Source organism: Octopus sinensis, linkage group LG3 (genome assembly GCF_006345805.1).
Source record: "Octopus sinensis linkage group LG3, ASM634580v1, whole genome shotgun sequence".
In the NCBI taxonomy this organism is placed as follows: Eukaryota; Metazoa; Mollusca; class Cephalopoda; order Octopoda; family Octopodidae; genus Octopus; species Octopus sinensis.
In genome coordinates, this window is record NC_042999.1 from 71,991,274 (window position 1) to 72,018,661 (window position 27,388).

The 27,388-nt window shown below is 35.0% G+C and overlaps 1 protein-coding gene across 2 annotated transcripts in view; it reads left to right on the forward strand.

Annotated features, from left to right (window-relative positions):
- The window catches only part of LOC115209347 (G-protein coupled receptor GRL101), an 804,611-nt gene that overhangs the window by 696,008 nt on the left and 81,215 nt on the right, over nt 1–27,388 (forward strand). For both annotated transcript variants that reach the window (XM_029777716.2, XM_036501082.1), the window contains exons 15-20: nt 1,761–1,832; nt 5,574–5,645; nt 9,624–9,695; nt 14,787–14,858; nt 16,417–16,488; nt 18,998–19,069. In XM_029777716.2, the coding sequence (XP_029633576.2) occupies nt 1,761–1,832; nt 5,574–5,645; nt 9,624–9,695; nt 14,787–14,858; nt 16,417–16,488; nt 18,998–19,069 (432 nt within the window). The remainder of the gene's footprint in view (nt 1–1,760; nt 1,833–5,573; nt 5,646–9,623; nt 9,696–14,786; nt 14,859–16,416; nt 16,489–18,997; nt 19,070–27,388) is intronic.

Here is a 27,388-nt window from a genome sequence, read left to right on the forward strand (position 1 = left end):
TTCAATCACCACTACCATCCACAAGTCACTTTCAGCGCATTTGACCATTTAATATCCTACTACTATCATAGCACTCCCGCATTATCTTCTTCTTCTTCTTCTTCTTCTTCTTCTTCTTCTTCTTCTTCTTCTTCTTCTTCTTCTTCTTATTCTTCTTCCTCTTCTTCTTTCTTCTTCTTCTTCTTCTTCTTCTTCTTCTTCTTCTCCTCCTTCTTCTTCTTCTTCTTCTTCTTCTTCTTCTTCTTCTTCTTCTCTTCTTCTTCTTCTTCTTCTTCTTCTTTCTTCTTCTTCTTATTATTATTATTATATTATTATTATTATATTATTGAGTGAGAGAGCAGTGCATGCCATTAAAGTGACACTGGGGTAAAATATACGAAGCCCAATATACCCATCATGACTACCCGTCTGATAAAGGTACACCAGGCACATGCATCACAACCATATGTGCGCGACATGGTGATCTCATATCAAGATAAACAGCACATGACCTTGCAGGTGGGGCCCAGTTAGAATTTTCTTCAGGTTGAGTAGCCCATCCCGCTCAAAAGGTCCCTGAATAAGGGTTGTTTAAGGATGTTGAAGAACCACCCATGTTTCCAGAGGTGAATTATTCAAACCCCAAAGAATCCCTCTCAACACATGGCTATGATGCTCCCCCACTACTTCTGCTCGTGATCAGAGATGCACATATCGTCAGCCACTAAGGGACATGCTCAACTGGTTAAGATCAAACAACTGACAAGCAAATCTGTGGTATTGAGCAGAATATTTTATTATTATTATTATTATTATTATTATTATTATTATTATTATTATTATTATTATTATTATTATCATTATTATTATTCTCCCTCTTCTTCCTTTTCTTCTTCTCTGCCAAGAATTTACAAAGAATTTACAGAAGAGTAAACAAGAGAGACAGAGGCAGGCAGAAACAAGGAAAATGCCCTTGTATTTGAATACAAAACTTAATTGTTTTCCATAGTTACAGTTGAAAACGTTTCAATGACCGAAACCAGTACTGAAATGTTTTTTATAAAATTATTTTATCATTTTTACCTTGACTGATATATATATATATATATATATAATATATATATATATATATATATATATATATATATATGCATTTTAACGTCCAGAGATACTGAATTCTAGGAGGAAATTCAACTCCAGGGTATGTATAATGAACATGTTGGTCACTAGAACCGTAACGAATCACATATAAGGATTCCCTTTTAATTTTGAAATACAAAAAGAGTTGGATCGATGAATTAATGGGAGACAGAATAATTACTGGCAATTCGTATTATATATATATATATATATATTATATATATATATATATATATATATATATATTTGTACATGTGTGAGTGAATAAATTATATCTGGATGTAGCTTTTACGGTGTGTGCTCAATAGCCTCAAGACCCTTCATATAGCACATCATATATCTGTGCAGCATTTTAATACGAATTGCCAGTAATTATTCTGTCTCCCATTAATTCATCGATCCAACTCTTTTTGTATTTCAAAATTAAAAGGAAATACTTATATGTGATTCGTTACGGTTCTAGTGACCAACAAGCTCATTATAGATCCCCTGGAGTTGAATTTCCTCCTAGAATTCAGTATCTCTGGACGTTAAAATGCATTTGAAAATGTTCGCCTAAATGGTCTCCAGAATGGATAAATTTAATAAAATTAAAAACGTAAATTCTCATTTACTCATTTGTTTATTTTATATTTATTCAGTCATCTCGCAGGGAACTTTCTAAACTACACACTTTCAGCTGATACCTTTAAGATATATGATCTAACCACACTGTAAGTATTGTTAAATATTTTACATTTGTGCTTTTTTTAAAAATATATTATAGCTGTAGTGTGAATTTCATTATATTCTGTTAAATGACTCGTAAAATTTAAGACAACATCATTTTTAATTGAAGATGTAAGATGACATTGAGTTATCCGGTAATTTCAACAATTTGCCATTAAATTAGTAAATGATGCATAATGCTTGTCGAAATGAATTGTGTTGTAGTACAGGAAATTATTTCAGAAATATTGTGATATTGTTCTAGATTTCGAAATGCGCAATGATGAAAAAATATTCTTTTCAATTACAATTATATATGTATAAATGCGCTATTACACACACACACACACACACACCACACACACACACACACATATATATATATATATATATATATATATAATACAATAAAAATGAACTGGAATGTTCCTCAATGTTACCCAGCCAAAGTGGCGCATAATTGATAAAATACTATGAACTAAGAGACCCTGCAATCTGAATACAAACAAAATAAAACAAATTTCGCATAAATCGGATTACGGGTTGTAGAGATATTAGGGTTTTTTCGGGATATAAACACCCCAAACAGTGCATAATGGGAAAATGCTCCGAAAATAACTTAACACTGAAAGTGAAGAAACACTAACCATTAGTGACTTGACAACAAAAAAATACGAGTTGCTTTTTACTGTAAAATTTTCTATTTTCGTTTTCGTTAAACACAATATTTTAATCCTTTAGAAATAGTTTTACGTGAATGTGATTTTAAAAATGTAAATTGCTTGTATAGTAAGTATATTTTAGCTTTCTTTAAACAGACAATATTTTAATGGTTTTAAAATGTATTTGCGAGTGAACAACATTACAAAAATTTGTTTTGGCATATTTAAAAAAATATTTTAAAGTGAAAATGACTTTAAAAATACGGTAGATATTTCGTAAAAGACTCGTTCGTAACCTCGGTATGAAATAAGTTTTGTCCATAGGTATTTTTTTAGTGCAATATTTGGCTGCTATTGCGGTGGGTTTGGAGGTAGGATACATTGAATGCACTCGATAAAAAAATGTAGAAAAATTATTTCACACCCAAGTACGAACGGGTCCTTTGCGAAATATTTACCCAAGATTGGGACCAGCATGGGAACAGAAGGGTCGATGAGACTGATAAAGCAAGGGTTGAGCGTCTGTCGGTATAGAGGGAAAGAGACAGAAGCAGGAGACATCATGAATCGGATGCGCATGTAAATACAAATGGAATAAAACACGTTTTGCGCAAGTCTGACCAGAGGTTACCGAAATACGCGGTCCTTTCGCGTACCTTTATAAATAGCCAAACTGGCATATAATAGGGGAAATGCTTTGATAGTAAGGTACAATTTAAATGTGAATACGCACGGAGTAACAGAAGTTTCGCATAAATCAGACCACGAATTCCCGAGATACGCGGGGTTTTGGGTACCTTGAACTATTGGTGACCCAACGGGTCACGGGTAGTCTAGTAATATAAAACAGTATGCTACCAAATTCAACTTGTTGAATTTGTGTGCATTGGATATCTTTGTGCATTACATGCCATCTAAATTGTAGCAGATGTATTTGGATTTTCTCACCAAAAGAAGCCGCTGGAAAATTTGCGGAAATAATGGCTCTGTAAGAATTAATTTCATGCAGAATGCCTCGTCTTTCGCTGCGCGTTTTGCATTTGAAATCACATCACAATCCATACTACACTCCTTTCACCCAATTCTCTCACTCCAAATCAACTCCATTTTACCCTATCCGGCTTAACACTTTGCATTTCATTCACGCCAAGTGCTAAACAGGTGCTTGGAGCAAACAAGTCCGCTGACGCTCAATGCTTTACTTCCATACACTCAAGTGCTGCGTTCGAATCTTGCTCGCTCTATAGTCTTTCATTGACTACGAGATTATACTCAAATATTCGGAGAGATGACGCAAAGTAAACCACTCCAAGAAAGGCTCAACTTTCACTCAACCAACTCTAGTCTTGTTTCTCTCATCTTTAACATCTTTAAGGTGATGCAGACAGCCATTAAGAAAGGCTTTTCCCTATACCTTGAAACTCGTTCTCTCCTAATTGATCACCAGCATGACTTCTGTGAAGCCAGATTCTGTCTCATGTCATATATTAATCGGTTCTCGTTTTAGAAAAGATCAGTGATATTAATATCATTGCCGTAGACACCATCGAAACTACAGTCAAAACTTCTTCCTACTTCTTCCAACAAGCTTTCATCTCTCGCATACGTAGCTTTCAATCTTCTTGCATTAGTGCAGCATGTATTGACGGAGATTTCTTGGCCCCCGCCAATAAATACATATATATTTCCAGAAGTTTATCATTTAAGTTTATATGAGCATGTCAAGATATGCAAGTATATGTATGTGGAGACATACATAAAGCAACACATACAAGTCAGCACGTATGCATACATACAAAAATATCCTGTTGATGTTGTTGAAATTCCAATGAAAGAGTCTTGGATCTGCGTAAGAAACCGGTTCTTTCTGTGTTGGCAAGAAATCTTGAAATAAAACTGAATAATGACATACATACCTATAAGCATATATAAGCATACATATAAGCATATATACGTACATATATTATACATCCTTAAACGTATATATACATACACATATTATACATATATACATACATATATACATGCATGCATGCATAAATACATGCATGCATACATACATGCATGCATACATACATGGTGGCTGCCCCCTCGTTATCGAGTATGGCCATTGCACGAAGCTTAATCAATGTTGTTATCGTGCAATACCTGTGCAAGAAGTTTTTTTTTTTAGTGAGGAAAGGCTGTGCACTGAGTCAATCCCACTCACTAAGCAACAGCAGCCATAATCCGAAAAGAACAAGTCAACATCATCAGTAACCACTGAGCCGCGGGTTTTATGTCGGAGTTATCCCAGTTACCTGAGTTACCTTCTTCTAGAAGGATGTCCTTCACTCCCAATGGTTTAACCGCTCGATCGGGTATTCAGTCCGATTATTTCTATGTCCCCGCACATGATACATCCTTAAGACATTTATTGGATGGCCGTTGACTCTCAAGAGCTCCTCCGCCCTTTGACGGGATTTGTTTTTCATCCCGCAGGGTATCCAGTAAACACCCTCCTCACCAAGCAAGCTTGGTGGGGTTGCCGGTCTAGTCGCCGACGACCCTACCATGCAACAGGTTGTACTTGGTTACATGTTACCAGTAGCACTCGAAAGTGACCTGATATAATACATACATACATACATACATACATACATACATACATACATACATACAAATAATATCTGAAACCACTGTTAGAGTGAGGTAACTTTGACCGAAATTGAGAAAAATAAGCTAAGATATAAAGATACTCTTTCTTGAGCAATCAACCAGATCAAAAACACGTTACCCTTCTGCACCTTGCGAAAGAGCTAGAAATGTTTCGTGTTTCGTTCCTCACAAAAATTAAATTAATTCAACATTCTGTAATCTTGTATTATTTTTGAGACGCACATATTCAACAATTTCCGTCATCTCAGTAATTTTCTAAGACAGATATATATAAAGTACATCATTGCAATGAACAGTACTATTTATTTAAGACACTTCTTAATGGACATCTTAATCGGGTTTTGATACTCTTTTAAGTAATAATTTACTACTCTACAATGTCATTCAGAAATTTATAATTTTGTATTTTTATTTTACTTATAACAGGGACATAAGTAATAATTCCTTATCTACGATTCCTCCAGATTGTTTTGCTGGTCTATGGAGATTGCAGTCTCTGTGAGTAATGAATATCTTCTTTTCTCCTTGCTAACTTGTGAAATACTTCAGAGGCTAATGAAAACGATATGTTGAAAGATATGTAATATGTAATGAGGATATTCCTTAGTCTGATCTAAATGAAACTGAATGAACTAAACACATGATTTTTTTCATGTGTATATGTATATATGTGTTTGTGTGTGAGGAGAAAAAACAGCGTTTTTTCAAGGTTTTGGAGGCACGTAGAGAAATTGAGGACGAAACCAGAACAAATGGATTACCTTTATACTGGATACTTGCTTCAAATTCTTGCAATATTGCGGATTTCGCTACAGGCATAGGTAATGGTGTGAAACCGAGTGATGGCGTCAATCTACCTTCAAAGAGCAAGTACAATCTTTTAAAAACGCTTGCCTACAGCTTCCGTCTAAATGCACTCATTAAAAGTATCGAGCGGGATTTGAATTTGCTAAAGGCACAACTATACTTACAGCACAAAAACTACAACCTGTTATCCTTACAACAAAACAGAGCTGGATAGATGGCAGCTTTATAATCATTCTACAGCTAAACTCTAAACACACACGCTGTAAGTAAAAAAAAAAAAAAAGAGAAAAGGTTTTGTTGCAGTTTCCAGTCTACACGGACACGAGAAATGTCAGTCACTACTTCATCAATTTTCATTCTCTCCACACCTTGTTCACTTAAGACTGAAAACACTCCATGAAATCTTACATGAAAATATTGAACTCTAAATGTACTTTTAGCAGAAATATATTTTGGAAAATGGTTCGGAGTTCTATGGCTTCACCATTTGTGATTTTAAATCACTTCCTATAGACTCGGAAATTACACTCATTTTGAGCATTTGATTTAGATTTTTGTTTTCATTTTACATTTAATGCTTTCGTTTGGCTCTACAGTATTCCTCTTCATAATCTGAAAACGAATGTTAAACTTTATCAGTTTACGAGAATTTGCTGTAAATGAAATGCCTTCATGTACACAACGATGTATTGCAATGATTTTCTAAAGAAAAATACAAATATATGTATGCTAAATACCAACATATGTATGTATGTATATATGTATGTATGTATGTATGTACAGACATACAGTGAAACAGGCAGACAGACAGATAGATAGATTGACGTGTGTGCAAGTGTGCCTTATACTTTTCTTGCCATTATTATTATCATCACCATCATCATCATCATCATCATCATCATCAACATAATCATGATCATTATTATTATCGTCAAGGTAGTGAGCTGGCCGACTCGTTAACACGCTGGGCAAAATGCTTAGCGGTATTTCGTCCATTCTCACGTTCTGAGTTCAAATTTCACAAAGGTCGATTTTACTGTCCTCCTTTCCGGAACGATAAAATCTGTACCAGTTGAACATTGGGTTCAATGTACGCGACGTACCTACTCTCTCGAAATTGCTGGCCTTGTCCCAAATTTTAAATCATTATTATAGCGCAAACTAGCAGAATTGTTAACGCGTCAGCCAAAATGTTCCGTCACATGTCTTTCAGCTTGATATATTGTGAGTTCAAATGCCACGGAGTTTGTTTTTCCTTTTATCCTCTTAGAGTCGATGAAATAAGTATCAGTTGAACACTGGGGTCTGTGTAATCGACTTATTCCCTTCACGCGAAATTGTTGTCCTTGTTCCGGAATTTTAAACCATTATTATGGAAAGCGTTTCTTTAGCAGTTTTCACCTCTCTACTGTACAACCCGGTGCATCTCCGTGTTGCTAAGGTGCGTGCGCTATCATGTCCTTTTTTTATCAGGACTGAGATTGCAGACACTCGTTTTCCTTTTTGTGCATTGCACCAGTTCGTTTTGTTAAGGAATTAGTTTCTTGTATCTTATTACATTTGTGTATGGTATAATATGCATGGGCATAAATCTATAGCGTATGTTGCATGAGATGTGTTATATTAGGTTGTGAGTTGCTTTATAAAGGGTATGCATTTGTGAAGATTGTTCAATTTGAGCTCTTCTCTTGAATTGGTAGTGTCTTGCACAAGACGTGGTATACTCCTGGCAGAGCTATTTTGAGGACACCATGAAGTGTTCGCGTTTTTTCGCTTATTCAACATCTCGTTATTATCCTGCCAGTTTTGTTTTCCTACGTATAAAGTTATATTACGTAATTTTAAGTATCTAATACAGTGATTCTCAGCAGGGACCCATATGGCCCTTGAGGGTCCATGTAGGATTTGTGGTGGGGTTCACGTCAACAACATACTAAATTGGGCATTCAAAATAATATTTTAAGAGTCCGTGATAAAACGTTGCTTTAGACGTGTATATTGGTATGTATTGCAAGAAAGATCTAGGTTTACGTCGCTAATATTATACAAAGTTCAGGCTACATAAGTTAATGCGCGAAAAACAAAATACGACTTTTAAAATAAGTCTCTATAAAACTAGATTTTAAACACTGAATGGCTACGGGGTCTACCAAAATAAAATAATAATCATAAGGTGTCCATAGATAGAAAATAGTTGAGATTCTAAATAGTTTAGATTCTGATACTTTTCGTTTGGTTTATACAAGGAAGAAGCTTTCTATAGATTCAGAAATTCACCTTGATCTCCAACATTTTCAACCAGTCATTTAAAATTCTGACGCAGTTACCAGTGCTCTTCTAACTGGGATAATGATTTTACGGCAATTTCAATTTCTCTTATGGTCTGTGTTTTGGGTCGTATTATTTTCCTATTTTGTCACACACTTCTTTCTATTACTGTAGCATCAAACGTGCAACTAACATCGATTAAATAATACACTCTATTCGCATTGTTGGACGTGGTAATATATGAGCGTGAATGTTCCTTTTGTCCATTCATTTCTAATTTTCATAGACCACAGAACTTTTACACTGTCATTTGTTGTTTCCAAATACAAGTTACGCTTTATAAGAGTTATATCATTTCCCCTCATCTTGAAATTCAAATATTTCTAGAATACCAAATCGTAAAATGGTAGCAAATTTTGTCTCCAGTTCTTACAAACCGTCTGAGTAAGCATCTTACTTGCAGACTTGCAGAGAACACATGCGCAACATTCTATTCTCTATAGGCATATGATCTACATACAGATGCGGTAGCTTTCGTATATATAGTTCGATTAACTGAAAAAAGTTCTATTTATATTTCATGGTTGCCGGGTGTGCGAATAGGAATGCAATAGTTAAGGAATGAAGTAGATAAGCTCCGGATTACATGTTTCATAGCGAGTGGAGCCTCAGAAGTGATAAATATCCAAGCTATGTGTATACCGCAGGTTACTCTTCAGGCCAAGTGTATCTTGAAAAAATGAAAATTTACATTGTCGCAAGGAAGTACATGTTAAGGCATGGAAGATTCAATCAGAATGTGTAGAGAGAACAGTAGGAGAGGAGAATATAAAGTAGAGAGAAATAAAGATTAAAAGAAAGAAAAAAAAATACTTAAGGGGGTGAGAGGAATGAGGAATTTCAGCTAGGTCATTTGACTGGTTGTATTCATAGGGCTGTTTTGGCCTAATCACAGAAATGTCCAAGGGTAGTGGTATTTGAAAAAAAAATAATTTGGAGGGAAGAGGGTGGGGAAATATTTTTGATCATGGGCAAGAAAAAAGTATACAAGGAGAAAGCCTCCAAGTATCCTGATTGCTAGATCCTGCGCAGTTAAGAACAAACCACCCATCCATTTTCGAACTCTTTTATTTAGCTATTGAAATAATTCCTTACTTTCATACTCTTCATTCGTTAAAAAGAAATCGAAAAAATCGTTTCAGGATTAAATAATCGTTCTTGGGTAAAGCACAGCTCCAAATCTTTGCGGGATAGACGGAAATATTTGATTAGATTAAATCCAATATTTTATATTATCAGTAACGGAAGAATGAAATGAAAAGAATACATCCGAAAAAAATAGCTATAATTCGAAAATATACATAGCATCAATAGTAAACTTTTAAATACTTTTTTCCCCAGGAATTTGGCTGACAACCAATTGACAGAAATAGAAAATGACACTTTTGTTGGTTTATCAGGATTGCGTTCTTTGTAAGTATGAATAAAATGATTTTTATTCTATCCATATTTTATTTTTCCTTTATATTGATCTATTTTCTTTTTTTATCTTTCTTTAGAATGGCATGCAGTATTATAACTAAAATATTATATTCACATCTTGATGCGTACAATACAAGACACATACAATAGTTTCAATTGATAAAGAGAGTTGGGTAATATAATGAAATATGTTTATTATAGTTCCTAGACGTTGTTCTGTTATATATAAAAAAATATTTACCGTGTTATTTACTCCTTAATATCGATAACTATCATAATGATGTGTTTGTGTTTTGTCATCCCCATTATATCAGTACCTACACATGAAAAATAGGTTTTATTTAGAATGCTAACTATATTGTAGTACTATCGGCTTAAATTATTTTCTGAATGCAACTGGTTTTGCAGATTGTTATGGTAATACTTAATCTTACAGCAAGCATGTTTCGAACAAACTTGAGAAAATGTGTATATATAAAAAGGGAGAGAGGGAGAGTAAGAAATATATACATATATACATTTTTATACAATTTATAAGATCGAAATAACTTTTAGGAATCTATAAAATCGAAAATAAGTAGCAAAATATTTTCCATGAAAAATGTTTTCCATAGGTTCATAAAGCTTCATGAGAGTTATTTGTGTGTGTGTGCGCGTCTTTGTGTTCATATTATATGTATGCGTGTGTTTACTTTTGGAGACTAATGAATATATGTTATACGTTGATTAGTGTGTTGAGTAAAGCACATTCACAGTTTGGGCTATCTGGTGTCAGTTGCGGTTAGGGTATATTTCCGTTGGATCTAATTCAGGAATTTCACAGTGTTTGTTGAGATAATAGTAATCGATGAATGACGCGGATGATGGATGTAGCATCAGTCTTTATTCAGTACGAAGATCGTTTCGACCCCTCCTTCGACTGTCCTTCATGGGTGGGATGTTGTGCATACAGTTGTGTTGGATCGACCTGTGCAATCTGGGTCTCATCAGCTACGGGCATACATAATGTGGTGTCCCGCTAAATATGTTGAGTTTTCGCAGTCATGTTGATTTCAGCCCGTTGTATCCGGGGCTAACTACAGCTGTACTTATGTGAAATAGTCATTACAAAATAATCATAAACATAAAAGTATAAAGTATAAATATATATATATATATATACATACGAAAAAGTGTATATAAGAAAGTAACAGAGAGTAGGTAAGACATGTTAGAGAGAGATTAGATTACGATTATTTTGTAATGGCTATTTGATACAAGGACAGTTGTAGCTAGTCCCGGATACAACGGACAGTAATCAACATGGCTGCAAGAACTCAACATATTTAGCGGTACACCACTTTATGCATGCATGTACCTGATGTGACCCAGACTGCACCGATCGATGCAACACAATTATATGCACAACACCTCACCCATCTCACCCATGAAGGACAGTTGCAGGAGTGGTCGGAATGGTCATCGTACTGAGTAAAGACTAATGCCAAATCCAAATTCCGCTTCATTCATCGAATATATAGTCAAGGCGAATAGGTTCGTCAAGCAATTGGTCATCCGTTAGGTTCCAAGTTCACAGCTGTGGCTGGCGCTAGGTAATCCATATTAGGATTCCGTGTTAGCAGGAGTATATTAGAGGCAACGGACAGCAAAAACCAAGGAAGAACGAACATCTCAAGTAATTTATAATAATTTAGGGTAAGGTAAATTTGAAGTAGTACAGCTGTTTCTGGAATATCCCAAGTGATAGGCTAGTACGTCGGTACACTGAGTATTCCATCATCAGAGACAAGGTGAGTATGTATGAAAGTTTCTGATAGGGGAATTCACAGTTTATAAGGAATAAAATAGAAAAATAAAGAGTAAAATAGACAGAAGAATACTGACAGAAGAATAATGTTCACAGTTCATCTTTTCCCAGAAGATATGAAAATTGGTCCGCACTTCCCGGAAAACATAGGCTCTTACATATAATCTCAGGTAAATCCAGGAAATATTTTAGTAGTATTTTGAATGATACCTTCATGTTGATTTAAGGCGGGGGTCTTAAATCGTCTCCTCATGCTTTTCGACAGATTATTATTATATTTCTTAGTTGAAATAGCTATCAAGAATGCATGTCAAAACTCCTGAGAAAGATATTCATGATAACCTTAGATCGTTCAGGAGAATATATAACTTCCATTTGCTGGAATGACGAACCGGGTAAATTCATGTAAACTCAAATTTGAGGCAGTATTAAAGCTACGTTCACAATAAACCGTTGAGGTTGGATGAGGTGTAAAATAAAACAATAAACGAGAGAGAGAGCGAAGACGTCAGGAAGAAAGAAAGATTTACTATTATTGCTAATAATTCGATTTGATATTGGCGTCAGATGCAAAAGTAGGAGTAACATGTCCAAGTTAATTCATATTATAAGTTTATATCTAACTAGTTGATGCATTATGTATTTAAACAAGACATTTAAGTTTACGTCATTTGCATGAGAGACGGCAGACAGGTTAGTAGGAACGTATTTAATGAATAGAGCCTTCAAAATCTTAAATAGAATAAGTGATGGTAATGATTAATCGATTATGTTCAATTTCCAACGAATATTTTGCTAACGCCGAACACTTATCTGTCTTATTATGATCTTCTAAGCGAATCATAAACTTCACTGTATTTGCTGAAGTAGTTTAGACTTAATCTCTAAATAAAATACAAAGCTGTCCATCTCTAGGAGGGGCAAAGTAGAAAATATTTAGGAATTGAATAATTCAGAAGCACTAAGCTTACAAAAGACAATACGAAACTTAGTGTTAACATATTCCATGAAGGGATCATTAAATATCTAACAAGTGCGGGGAAATTTTTTCGATGAGAACTTAAAATAATAGTAAAGCATGTACTGTAATGGTTTGAACCATAGCATAATATACATGTATATATATATATATATATATATATATAATAATAATATTAGGGAATATATCCAAATTTACAGGGAAAAAAAATCAGATTAGGATTAAATCCAATTTTATAGTAAAATATTATAAAATATTATTTGAGACAAAACCACTATTTTGCAAAACAAACAAGGAAGACTTAATCAATACATAAAATTTAATAAATAGTCAAAAAAACCGCCACTACAATCGTTTCTTGTCTTGATCGACAATCTTCAGGTGGACTTCCAATCTAAAAATCAAAATTTTAAAATATAAAAATAATACTTTTAAATAATTAAAGTATAAATGAAAAAATATAAGTATATAATCCATATATAACCATATATAATCCATATCGAAAATATAGACTAATTACAACGAATTCCCTAAAAAAAAAAATAAAAAAAAAAAAAAAAAAAAAAACCATGATAAAACAAAACTCTTAAAAACATATAACGATAAAATCTCCCTTTACTAAACTCTATAACAAACCTATATATATATACGGACATCTTGAGCTTTTTCATTGTAGATGGTTTCAGCGTTGATTTACCAATCTGCAGTCGCAGGTTTCTTCAAATTTCGACACAATCAAAAGCTAACTTTCGTATTCACTTAAGCATCACAAAGATTCCTACTCTATGAGAACCGCTAAATTTCAAACATTTGAAAATCAACGACCAAAATATTGGCATTCTATTATTATTATTATTATTATTATTATTATTATTATTATTATTATTATTATTATTATTATTCCCAGGCAGTGCTCCAGTATGGCCGCAGTCAAATGACTGAGATAAATAAAAGAATAGAAGAATTATTAAAGTGACGAGATTCATTGATGCATGTTTATTATTGATTCTTCGAAAGGCATTAGGATATTATCATGAAATAATGAAACAGTATAAATTAAACTAATATATGAATGCTTCGAAAACCGGAGTGTATGCCACAAACATACAGATTTGCTTGCTTTATATAAAGATTAAGGATAGAAAATACATGTTTAGCTTCGATACAGTAGTCTAAATTAAAAAACAGTGGCATATGCAGATGTGCGATGAACAGATACTGTGAATAAGATTATTTAGCAGCCTTAATTTTTTCAGTTACCATTGTACCATTGTTCCCCAGGTCATGAACTTTGCATGCTGTATCTATCACCTCTGCCGAAAATAGGATTGATCACAAGTTGATGGACCACCCTAAATTTCCAGGAATTGATTTATGTGATAAATATAAATAAAATATTTTTATTTCGTTTCTATTACATTTTATCTCATAAACTTCTAGAGGCTCTAGATGGATTGTGATTTTCCGGTTATCCACGCGTAAATTAGAAATTTCAACATTTCATTCAAATTATACATACCTCATATTCGCGATTTCGGTGTGGTGTCTGTAACCTTTATAGTAATTCCCCTCATTACGCTAGTGCACTATAATAGTCTTTAAAATAATGCAAGAACCTAAACTAGATGAGGTTTTTATCTATTTATTTTATGCAATAACAATCAACATAGCTTGCCAGGAGCTAGGTTTGTGAAACAATTTTCCTTACAATTAAAATAAATTTGTTTCAATTACGGAACGTATACTATTTATAAATGTGAAAAAAGTTATATTTATCTCTCACATTCGAAAGACTTCGATAGCTCTCCCTTTTTTCTACCCAAAGAGACTTTAAGCTCAATATTTACACGCTGTTATTACCATTTTTTATGCTTCGATTAAAAACGTTCCCAAAAGAATAACTCACATACACAATCACACACACACACACACACACACACACACACACACACACACACACACATATAGGTATTACTTTCGCTTAGTAGACAAACAGAAGCAATACAACATTCACTTGAGTCTGCCGAATTAAAAACCAGTAATTAATGAATTATTCTTGTGGCGTTTTTGTTTTGTTTTTTTATAGAGGATATTTCACCGATATAAAAATCATAAGCAATAATGTTAAACTAGCGGTATTAGTATATCAGTTAAAACCTTTCCAAATATAAATTTAAAGCCTTCTGGTTATTGTTACTTACTTAAATGGAATGTAAATTAATAAAAATACTTTAGTAACATGTTTTAAGATTCCAAAAATATACACAGATTTAATTACCGTTTTGTTATTTTCCAGGAACATCGAAAGAAATAATATACAAACCATTTTGCCAAACGCTTTCAGAGGACTTTCCAGTTTAAGCACACTGTAAGTTGGAAAGCCTATTTTACTATGGAATATTTCAGAAACCTCCTAAGTTGAATTAACTTATAGCATTTGCGTTTCAAATCATATACATAGGCGCTCACACATGTGCATAGCAGCATACTCTTACACACGTTCTTAATTCACATGCTCACACTCATACACTAATTCATATACTTACATACATACATACACCGCTACCAACCAACCGCTGAGCAGGACACCCAATTACCAATCCCCAACGTTTACCAACACTCAACGCATACCAATCCCCAACGATTGTTTTGCGCGTGTATATGCATGTGTGTATGCATGCGTGTACGTGTGCATGCGTGCGTAAGCGCGTATACATGTGTGCGTGTTCGTCCAAGTGTGTGTGTGTATGCAGATGTGCGCGAGTTCGCCTATGTAGAGATGCACGCACTCACATTAATACACACATGCACACATAACTACATCAGCGAGTCTGCACACCCACATACACTTGCACATGCCGCCCCTTCCTGCTTCCCCATCAACAGCCTGACCGATGTCCTATCCACCACGTGATCTAGTTCCTCTACTACACGTGGTTAATTCCTTGTTCACCCTGCGGTACTTTCCGACTAACTGTTACCCATATACCAACATCAAACTACGATCCCTCGTGACCTTCTTCGTCCAATCGTAGCCCACCTTACGGCAATAACAATTGTCTTCTGTCATTCAAAATGAAAATACCTGACGACTAGCATCACGCTTGAAACTCAAGAGTACCGACGAATTTGTATCAAACTATTTTGGTTCATAGATGTAACTCCCAATAAATTTGTTGAGTGCCACTCACTCATATATATATATATATATATATATATATATATATAGAAGAGAGAGAGAGAGAGAGAGAGAGGGAGAGAATTTAGATATCTCCGCGTCACTCGCGATTCTCTCAAGCCATTAGTAGCTAATGGTGTCAAATAAAACAAAATGAGGGATGGTAGGGCTCTCAGGTGTTAAATTCTTTTCAATGAATGGTGTGAAAGAAATGTATAATCGCTAAAGTCTTCGGATATCAGGGGATTTAGTAAATGCTGCTTTGGAAGTTCCAGCACACTTTAAAGGCATTATAGAAAGAAATATATATATGTGCAAAATCTAATTTTGAAGCAGAAGATTGCGGACCCGATTGGTAATATTTACTCTCTAAAATCTTTATCTAATAAAAGGAAAATGTTCTACGCCTCTCTGTATACTGCAAATCTCGAGACGTTCCAACGTACATCGTATGTATTTGTTGAGGAAATTTATCTCCATAAAATATAACTTCCCTTCTAGAACATATGGATCAAGGAGTTATTTTAGTTTTTACGATATACTGTCAAGGACTGAGAAGATTGAATTTACTTACTCTTTCCTACAAACTTCTTGAATGTTCCCTATATCATCAATTATTATTTCTCAAATCATCTAGCGAGTGCAGGTATCTGGTATTGTTATATGTAAGTCCAGAAAAATGTCCTTGGGGTTTGATACCTTCTTATCTATGAAACTTCTACCGTTACTTTTCATTTTTGTCTTTCAGTGATCTCAGTAAACAGCGTTTGACATTCATCGAAAAAAATGTTTTCAATGGCCTACGGAAACTTCGATTCCTGTAAGTATATTATATTCATCTCTGTAATATTCGTCGTACACTTCATGTTAGAAATGTTTCCATGTTGCTGACTTAACGTCGATCCGATCGAACTCTTTGTACTCGGCAGTCTTCACACTCGAGACAATGTCATCACCAAAGTAGAGGAAAATAGTGGAGTCGTGGATGTTTGACGAAATGTTCTCTACAAAGCAGTGGTGCTCTGACAGTTTTGCAACATCGCCTGCTATCACTCCTACCCTAAACCCCACAAATCACTCTCAGAATCTCATATCTTCTGCTCTCATTACCTCATCTCCTTTTCACTCCTCTCGCATCACTCCAATTTTCTTTTTCAGAATCCTGAAATTCTTGCTCCATAATCTTTCCAACAAAGTTCACAAACCTAGCACCGGATGCTCCATTGTCTCAGACTTTAATTTTCGCACAAAATCCCTATGACAATACCTCCTCGCCGTCATCCTATATAGACTAGGAGCTTCACTTCGACCCCATACACTACCTATGATACCCACCAAGTTTTCAGACTCTAAAATCCTATACACCTTAAACATTAAGTCTCTATACAACGTTATCCTTACAACGATTGCCTTTCTTCTTTTTAGCGTTTTATTGGCCGCCTCACAGCTTCCACATCTCACAGCTTCACCCTTCTCAGTTAAGTTAAATATGTCCTCACTATTAACCGCTGTTCGTTCGTCAGTTGTCTGCGATAGCTATGATCCAGAATGAATCCTAAATATGCTTATCTGCTCGTTACCTTGACATTCAGATTATACAGCTCCCAGACACCCCCACCACTAAACTATACGATCGTTGCATTGATGATTGTAATGACGTGACCTAACTTCCCCGTGAATAATGGAACCCCTTCAGATCTTTTGTCATTTTATTCCACCTCTACTTACAATTCACCACTTCTATTTTTATCATGTTGTGTTACTATTCTGAACCGCACAATATCCATCTTTTACAAAGCACCCTCTTGCGTCTTTGTAGTTTCTACCATGATTTTGTGACAATTTAAGTAGAATCCAACACTTCTTGCGACATAGATAGCTTCACGCTGGCCAAAGCCGTCCTAACCTGCAATCGCCAAGACGATAGCAACCTCACCGCCATTGTGCCGCTTCTCCCATACCTTCACTCCTCAATAAAACCACTCCATTCCTTTAAGCGTACCTGTAATGAATATTACAGGTACGGGATTGTTTCTGTACACATGCGCTTGTTCAATTTACCCTGCTTTACTTGTATGTATGTATGTATGTATGTATGTATGTATGTATGTATGTATGTATGTATGTATGTATGTATGTGCAGATTTGTATGTTTTATATATGTATTCTTATGCATATAGTTACATATCTAGATATGCTCATATATATCTAAATGATAAACTTCTGGAAAGTTTTACAGATTTTTACAGTTCCGGTGATTGACTGGACCTGTAGTCTTCGAATTAGCTTTCTTCTTTCTGGTTTTGAGAAGCATAATTTCTCAACATTGGTATTTAGGCAGTGTTTTACATATCCCAGGTCCCCAATAATTACAGGTATAAACCTGAACTTGTAATCTGGATAGAGTAACTGCAGATTTCCCAATAGTCCAGCGTAGGTATCCTCTTCTTCACTGAACTTCAGCTTTGTTAATATCCGCTGGGCAGCTAATTTTCACAACTGTGCACAGTTTCTCTTCCGTATCATAAATTCTTATATCAGGACCGTTGTGCTTACATTTTATTAAGGTTTTTACTGATACATTCCACCAGTGCTCTTTCTCATTGTGAGTAACTATGACTTCTACCATATTGTGGGTTTTTATTTCTTTGTCTTCGGGATTATCCTCGAAGGATTTCATTATACATTGTCCTAGATAGAACGTCATGTTTCATCGATAGATAATACCGTGATGACATTTCCGGACAACTGCTTATGATGTGGGTGATAACTTCAGTGTGAACTCCACAAAATCTGCATCGGTTGTCACATTTTTCGAATTATCTCACATATCTATCCCTTTTGTGTATCAAGTACTTGGTTGATATTTCCTGTTCCTGGATTGCAAACGTATACCATTCAAAGCTGGAGGTATGTATGTATGTATGTATGTATGTATGTATGTATGTATGTATGTATGTATGTATGTATGTAAGTATGTATGTATGTATGTATGTATGTACGTATGCATGAATCGATGCTCGTCCTTCGCATCTGTCATTTTCAAGATGGTCATGTTACTCAGTACACCACAGAAATCATGTCGCATTCGTGTTTGAAAGTTAGGCTCTAATTATTTCACCAGTATAAACTAAGTCTATTATGTCCACAAGTATTCCATTCGTCTCCCAGAGAATTCTTCAAACTCCTCAGGAAAAAAATATGATATTGCAAAGCGAGAATTGTTACGTTTATTCCAGTACAATATTTTCCCGTTTCTGCTTATGCCTTGTACAATCCATATTTAAGTCATACCTGTTAAGTTACATATTGTCAATTCTGTTTTTTAGAAATCTTTCCGGTAACCAAATAACAAACATTGAAGACGGGGCCTTTAATGGACTTAAAAATCTTTTAACATTGTGAGTATTTTCCAACATTTATAGCATTTCATGCTGAATTTCAATTTATCTATTTCTATCGAGCAAATTAAACCGTGCAGATGTACTATTACTTTCGTACTTTTACAAACGTTATGAATGTTTTATCTAAAGAGATGTTACATATATCGAAGAAGCCTTAGCTTCCTTTTATTTACGTTGCGAAAAACTTTTACTATTTAAAGTTGAAAAGTAAGGTTGTTGACGCGAAAAACAGATAACACTATTGTCTATTCTTGTTATCTAGTCTGGTGCTACTCAGATACAAATATGTTACATTTTCTTCTACGGATGCCGAACTGGTATCCTCCCAATAAATAGAGAATCTATTCCAAAAGTGTAGTTTGTTGGTCTTAAAATATATATCTGTGTTTGGCTCAGAAACTCATGAACTAGTGTGTGTATGTGTGTGTGTGTAAATGTATGTCTGTACTTTTGTACGTTTGTGTATTTGTGTGTTTGTGTATTTGTGTGTTTGTGTATAAATGTCTTTTCTCATGGGTATTACAGCCATAGAGTCAACCTAAATAAGATGACCCACTTGATCAAAAGGATCACTGAACAACTTGTCATTACTTGGTTTATTTACAAAATCACATTCACAAAGATTATCTCTTGCCAAGTAATGTCTTGATTAAGAATTGAATTTTGACATGTAAATTTGCAAGATGTTTGTCAGTGTAGTTGTTTCTGCTATTTACCGTGATGCTATCTTGAGATTTAAATTTCCTACTCCTTAAGGACTAAAATCCGTCTTTTCTGCACGCTGGTTCTCCCTGTCCTCCTCTACAGCGCTAGGACTGGGACCAGGTCGAAGAAGAAGAAGAAGAAGAAGAAGAAGAAGAAGAAGAAGAAGAAGAAGAAGAAGAAGAAATCACCTAAGATCAAGTAGATGCATAAAATAAAACCTTCAAAGCCCCTTAACTCAGCCATTCATTATTTCTTGAAAACAAAATCTAACGTTGAACTTTTCAATACATTGGTGGCTAACCACAGGCAAATCGGCGTTGGCACTTCCTTTACAGCTACTCACAACATGCACATATCGCAACTTTCGCGTTCAAGTGTAGTTAAAGAGGAACAGAAACTTGATTTAGTGCGAGGTTATCACCATTTTGAAGCGCTCTCACTGCTAACCAACCAATATTTTCTTTCAGACTTGAAACAAGTCTTCTACTAAAGACTTTGTTTGCTAATATATTTCTATTCATAATACAAACCTCATTTCTCTTAGCTTTTTACTTGTTTCCCTACTAAGTTCACAGTGAAATGCGTATTAATATATAAAAAAAAAGAGTCGTTAACACAGCCATATACACCACAAACACACTCTAGCGAATAATTAAAACTCTCTGGTGTGCAAAATGTGTCCAAGTACAAATCGCCACTCTTATCCACTTCACTTTCTGTTACAATATAAATCGATAGGCATTAATAAAAAGACTGGCTTGGAACCCGACTATTCTCGTGCTAATATAAAGATAATGTAATATATAAAGAAAATGAAAGGATTTTCCTTACGGTTGTTTGTCATTAAACATATCATTAGTTATGAACCACTGAAAAACCTCTTAGCACACAATTAAATTTGGTCTCTTTCATTAAATAATACATAACATTTACACTCATACTTTTTAATATTATGGTGTTTATTTCATTAACTTCTTGTTTTCACTGTAAATATGTATACGTGTCTATTTTTGTATACACACCGTATATAATACATATATGTATTATGTATATAGGCACAGTTGCACGCACATACATGTGCGTATATTTATATAATATATATATATATATATATAATATATATATATATATATATATATATATATATATATATATATATATATATTATATACACATATATATACACATATATATACACATATATATATAAACATATATATATATACACATATATGCATATATACATATAGATAGGTATAGATATATTGTTATATGTACATACATAATAGATAGATAGATAGATAGATAGATAGATAGATAGATAGATAGATAGATATATAGATAGATAGATAGATAGATAGACAGACACATGTATATGCATATATGCACATGCACACACAAATACAGATATATAAATATACTTACGCACATTCACATGTACATATATACATACATGTATATATGCGTATATAAAACGGCTATTCAAATTTTGAATCCTGTTCAAAAGTATATGATGCCTTGGGAATGTTATTACTCTCTTAACTAAATTTTCTTTTTTCTTCTGTTGCTTATGTATGTCTTTATAAAGTTCATGTATCACTTTCACCTCTCTGTCATTCTTACTACTCTCCCGGAATGGGTTTGGAAACATAACACTGTTGCAATTAAGCAGATAACTCTCTTTTTTTTCTTCGGCTTATAAATTCCCAGGAGTCAATTTCTTTATAAATGCTGCATTAGATGCATAGTTTTCGAAGAGATTTCAGATGACTGCTAATTGAATGAGAGCTTGTTTAATAACAGGTTATAATAGAATAAAGCTGACTGCAGCACTTTAAACGCTCCATACAAACTATCAGCCACGCACATTCTATATTAATTCTCCAATATTCTCACAAACAACTACGCAAATTTATTAGCACACGCACACACACATATACATATAAACAGATAAAGATAACTGAAAAATGAAGGAGGAATTGTTTATCTATGCAGTGCTGTCGACACAAATATAGATGAAAGACATGAAGAACAGTTAAAGTATCTTGTATGTCCAATAAATCATAAGTTAGTGGTTTCGAAAATCTATGTGTTCAATACAAAACTTTATACAGTTTATTATACATAGCGCACATGAAGTATCTATAACCTACTCAGTGAACAGATCGAAGCAGTGACCATCAGGTCTGAAAACGTAACCAGAGGAGGGCAGATACACGTTGCAGATAGACGTTGTAAAAAATATGAACTGAATGTGTATCCCTCAGTGAATACGGAATATCTCTGTTCGTAATTGATAATCATTAAACATTCCTAGAATGGAAATCTATTTCAGCTGCATATATTTTGTCTCTGTATATATGTGTGTGTGTGTGTGTGTGTGTGTATGTGTGTATATGTGTGTGCGCGCGTGCGTGAGTGAGTGCGTGTATGTGTGTGTATGTGTGTGTGCGCGCGCGTGTGTGTGTGTGTATCTTCTATCTTTTAACTGTTTCAGTCATTATCCTGCAGTCATGCTGGGGTACCGCTTTCAAGGGTTTACTCGAATGAATCGATTCCTGTGCTGTTTTCAAAGCCTGGTTCTTATTCTATCGGTCTCTTTCGCCGAACTGCTGAGTTACAGAGACACAAAGACGCCAACACCGGTTGTCCAGCGGTGGTGAAGGACATAGACACAAACACACACACACAAATATACATACAAACATACATACATACATACATACATACATACTTACATACATACATACATACATACATACAGATATATATATACATATATATATATATATATATATATATATATATATATATATATATATATAATGAGATGTTTTGTTATGTAAGTGCTACAGAAGGACGGCTGTTAAGCTCTCGGTACAATAATAACATGAGTAACGAGTCTAAGGCAGGTTGTGTGTGAACGGGCATATGTTAAATAAAATAAGATAACAAGGCCAAGGCAAGTTAATATTCTTAGGACATCTAAAAATAGAAACGTGATCTTACACCTGTTTCAGGGAAATAAATGATATCTCATCATCAGAGAGGAGTTAAAGGAGCTTCAATAGAAGGAATTTGTAGAGTTCAATTTTTTTAGAAGTTATTCGGGAGAGGGAGAGATATACAAGAAATTTGACATAAAGCAGAAAGTATAAAAGAAAAATATAAAAATAAAAATAAATGTTGGATGTTAAAGTTGCTGTCCCACTATGGAAGAGCAACTTTCAGCACTGTAACACATACGGTATACAGTCTGCCAAATCACCGACTTTGCTTCCAGCCTAATAATAAATGCGTGTCAGTATTACACACACGCATACACGCAGACACGCACATGCACGCACACACGCGCTGGTACATACACACACACAATGCAATAATAACTATATTATAATATATAATAATAATAATAATAATAATATATATGCTCCGATTTAAAGTGACATTTACTTAAATTATTGATTGGAAAATGATGAGCTAACCCAGGTCAGATTCGAACCCATTTCCATAGTTGCTGTTTCTCCGTAACTTACAAAGCCTTCGGGTTTGTTTACATATATATATATATATATATATATATATATATATATATATATATATATATATATATATATATATATACATACGAGGGGCGTTCAATAAGTAATGCCCCTGATCCACTTCCCATAGCAGTAGAGCAACGAAACTTGGCACAGTTATTAGTCTTTTTCTACATAGGAACAACCCAGAGTTACACATTTCTCCCATCTTTTGATGCAGCTCTGGAGACCGTTTTCGTAGAAGACCCCAGCTTGGTCCTCCAACCACGACGTGACTTCAGAAATCAAGGCTGCATCATCTGGGAAACGCTTTCCTTTCAAAAACAACTTCATGGCTGGGAAGAGGTGAAAAACAGAGGGTGCAAGGTCAGGAGAGTAGGGGGATGGGGGAAGAGTTCATAGCCACACGCCTGTGCTTCTGATCTGGCGACACGCGAGTTGTGGAGCGGAGCGTTGTCCTGCAAGAGGAGAATGCCTTTGCTGATCTTGCCCCGCCACTTGGTTTTGATAGCTTCTCTTAATTTCCTCAAAAGTGAAGCATGATAGGCTCCTGTAATTGTGGTCATCACTACTCCGTCCTGGTCCCAGAAGACTGTGAGCATGACCTTGCCAGCGGAGGGCTGCACCCTTGACTTCTTTGGAGGAGGTGAGTCATGGTGCTTCCACTGCATTGACTGGGCTTTGGTCTCTGGATCATAGTGATGGACCCAGGTCTCATCCCGTGTAATCAGTCTTTTGAAAAATTTCGACTCATCTTCTTGGCACATCCCTAAATTCGAGCACTCGACGCGTTCTTGCTTCTGGAAAAGTGTGAGCAACCTGAGAATCCATCTGGCAGACACTTTTTGCATATGCAAATGGTCGTGAATGATAGTTTCCACAGACCCGGTACTAATCTTGACCTCATGGGCTATTTGGCGAATAGTTATCCGTTGATCTTTCAAAATGGCAGCCTCAACTTGACGGACAGATGCCTCATCAATGGCAGAAGGGGTGCGACCAGATCTGGGAGCTGTTTCCACAGAGCTCCGACCTTGTTTGAATTCACGATGCCAGCGTTTTACAAGGTCATATGATGGGGCATCATCACCATAAGTTACTTTCATTTCATCAAAAGTCTCCTGTGGTGTGCGTCATTTCAAATACAAAAACCGGATCACTGCTCAACAGGCTCCATTTCCCACTTGACTCATTTCAAACATCTGTAAATCAGATTAGTTCGGAGCTGTAATTTGCTATGTAATCTATAGAAATATAAATAATTGCACATGCAAAATTTCAGCTAGATCAAACAAAGGCAAGTGGGTCAGAGTCATTACTTATTGAACGCCCCTCGTATATATATATATATATATATATATATATATATATATATATATATATATATATATATATATATATATATATATATATATACATATACATATATACATACATACAGAGAGGTAGAGATAAATAGATACATATGTACACATACAAACATATACACGCACACACAGACGCACACATACACACATACTCACACACACACAAGCACACATACACACATACGCACACACACACAAGCACACAAGCACACAAGCACACACAAACACACGCACAAACGCACACACAAATACACACACACACACTCCCTCTCTCTCTCTCTCTCTCTCTCTCTCTCTCTCTCTCACACACACACGCTCACACACACGAATATTTACCACATGAGCGAATCACCAACCGCATAGATAGAAGTAACAAAAGAATTCATAATATTTCATTCTGCCCTTCTATTTGATCTGGTGTGTTCAGACCAAAAAGAATTAGAGAGGAAATATATTAGATATTTTTCATCACAGAGGAAGATTTAGCTGCAGTGACTGAATATAGTAATAGCAGAACAAATGCTTCGTGCCATTTATAGAGCACCGCTATCGAGATCGACTTTATACCTTTCATCTCTGCGATGGTGATAATATAAGTATGCCATCATGGAACTGACTTCTATTTAATCATCAATGCTCCTGGCCTTACACACGTTTGAACTTAATTTTTCTCACTAATTCAGTTTCATAACACAATCGTATATCTTTCGAACTACGTTGGTGTTGTATAGAAACCATTTAAGAAGTTATTATGTAATGTTGATGAAATACATTCAAAAGATGTGCTCATGTACACATTAACACGCACACACACACACACACACATACACTAACAAGTATCTCTGTGTTTATGTGAATGCAGTATGCCCGAATGGTTTAGAAGGTCACTTTGTAAATTTAGCGATGTCTCCATTTCAATCCTGCTGCGGGATATTTTGTCATTTTGCATAGACTGGAGTTATTCATTACGTTGTCAAAGGAAATAAAAAGAGAAAAATATATACAGAAGCCCGCTGGATGGATCACCCCAATTATTTAATATTACAGACTCTGCCTGAGAAGAAAGCGGGGAGGTATCTGTTGAATGCTCAACTGTTAATACATTACTATAGTAAGTACAGTGATTCATTTGACTAAACTAGTGAATCTCATCGAAAATGAAATTCATCAATAAATAATATACATATATATATAGTATATAGGCGCAGGAGTGGCTGTGTGGTAAGTAGCTTGCTAACAACCACATGGTTCCGGGTTCAGTCCCACTGCATGGCATCTTGGGCAAGTGTCTTCTGCTATAGCCCCGGGCCGACCAAAGCCTTGTGAGTGGATTTGGTAGACGGAAACTGAAAGAAGCCTGTCGTATATATGTATATATATATGTGTGTATATGTCACTGTCTAATGATTAGAGCAAGTAAAATAGTGATATATATATATATATACAAAATTTAGAGGACTGGCCACTAAAAGTGGACAGCCTATATGCTAGATATAGACGTCAAAATCGCCATTTTCCACGAAGAATGTGTTCTCAAGAAAAAATTCAGCAAAAAAAAACAAAGCGTAAACATAAGCAAGATAAATGAAAATATACGAAATAAAAAACGATTACCTATGTACTAATTAGTTTCACTTGTTAATATTTACGTATATGGACACGTAAACATCCGCAAGATCATCAGCATAGTCTGTCGTTTACAACACATAATTTCCAGAAGTAGATACAGAACGCGCAGCAGAAATCCATTATGTATAATGTTCTACAATTTATATTTATGTGTATCTTTCACTTGCCTTCACTTTGGCGCGCTGTCAAATTACCAGCTAGAGAACATTTTTTATTTAAAATTAAATAAGGCGCAGGAGTGGCTGTGTGGTAAGTAGCCTGCTTACCAACCAAAAATGACTAGACACAACAGACATATATAAAAAGTTGAAGGAACGAGCAACCTCCGGAATTCGAAACCCCAAATTCAAACTGCTGTACACCTCAGCTCAATTCTGATCAAGCGAAGAAAATATGTTAAGAAATGTAAAACACAACTAAATAGCCAATAACAACATACTAAAATGAGACATTTCTATTCACGAAAAATGACTTGACACAACTGACATAAATCAAAATTTAAAGCAACGGGCTGCCTCCGGGTTTCAAAACCTTAACACCAAATTTCTGTACAACACCTGCATCGTCTCAAATACCACTTTCTCACAAAATCCTAGGCTCAACTACTTTATTATTTTTTTTTCTGGTTCACACTCGAATATATTATACACCTTCATAGAAATAGTTCCACTCCTAAAAAATATATCGACCTGCAGAAAAGCTCAATCCCAGATCCTGCAAGAATACCGAGAAAGGTTCTAGGCATTTGAAGAAACTTGTCGCTAAACCTCAACACAACATCACCGCTAATATAGTATTTAATAGTTGTATAATAACAACATTAAAATAGTATATTAGAAATATTTAATTAGTTCTGATACTTTAGGTAAAATACACTTTTTCAATAGTGTTAAGAAAGTGAGAGGATATAGCGGAAAATGCCCCATTTATTTACCATGCCTGTTTGTATGTGTAGATGAAAGTTATAGTTGAAAGGACTTTGCGTTTGCATGAGGCTTAGGGTTTACAATCCGCTATAGCTAATTTCGATATACCTTCTTCAAGAGGGGTTAATAAGGTGAGTATGAATCGGT